The sequence below is a fragment of the Aptenodytes forsteri genome, unplaced genomic scaffold, assembly GCF_000699145.1.
Source record: "Aptenodytes forsteri isolate BGI_AS27 unplaced genomic scaffold, ASM69914v1 Scaffold13, whole genome shotgun sequence".
In the NCBI taxonomy this organism is placed as follows: Eukaryota; Metazoa; Chordata; class Aves; order Sphenisciformes; family Spheniscidae; genus Aptenodytes; species Aptenodytes forsteri.
In genome coordinates this window covers 6,355,272-6,355,719 of record NW_008794543.1, presented here as the reverse complement: position 1 = coordinate 6,355,719, position 448 = coordinate 6,355,272, and the positions used below count along the sequence as shown (strand labels likewise).

Here is a 448-nt window from a genome sequence, read left to right as displayed (position 1 = left end):
GCCGCGCAGGCAAGGGGCAGAAGCTGCCTGCGCCCCCCGGGCTGCAGACAACCCCCCTCCCCCCCGCCCCCGCCCCCCGGGCCCCCGGCCGGCGGGCCGCCGCCGCTGCCTACGAGTCCGGCCAGGGGTACTACGAGGAGGAGCCCGACGCGGGGGAGGCAAAGGTAAGCCCGTGCCCCCGCTGCAGATGCCAGCTCACTCCTCTAGGCATGCGGCTCCGAGTCCGTTTGAACGGACCGCTTGGAAATCCCACTCAGGAAAATACTTGGGAGAAGCCTTTTTAAGTGGGGGGTTCTTTAAAAGTGGGGGAAGGATTTGTTCAAGGAGGACAAAAAAAAAGTCGTCTGGGTTTTCGGGGTTGCTGGAAGGAAGGTTGCACGGGGAACAACAGTATTTACAAAGAAACGCAAAACACCTGATCGGCAGGGGCAGCCCAAGGGCTCCGCTC

General features: G+C 63.2%; 1 protein-coding gene across 1 annotated transcript in view; it reads left to right on the top strand.

The window, feature by feature from the left end:
- VEGFC (vascular endothelial growth factor C) overlaps window positions 1–448 on the top strand; it is a 183,657-nt gene that overhangs the window by 103,288 nt on the left and 79,921 nt on the right. The window contains 1 exon segment of the mRNA XM_009272351.2: window positions 95–164. Coding sequence (XP_009270626.2) covers window positions 95–164 — 70 coding nt within the window.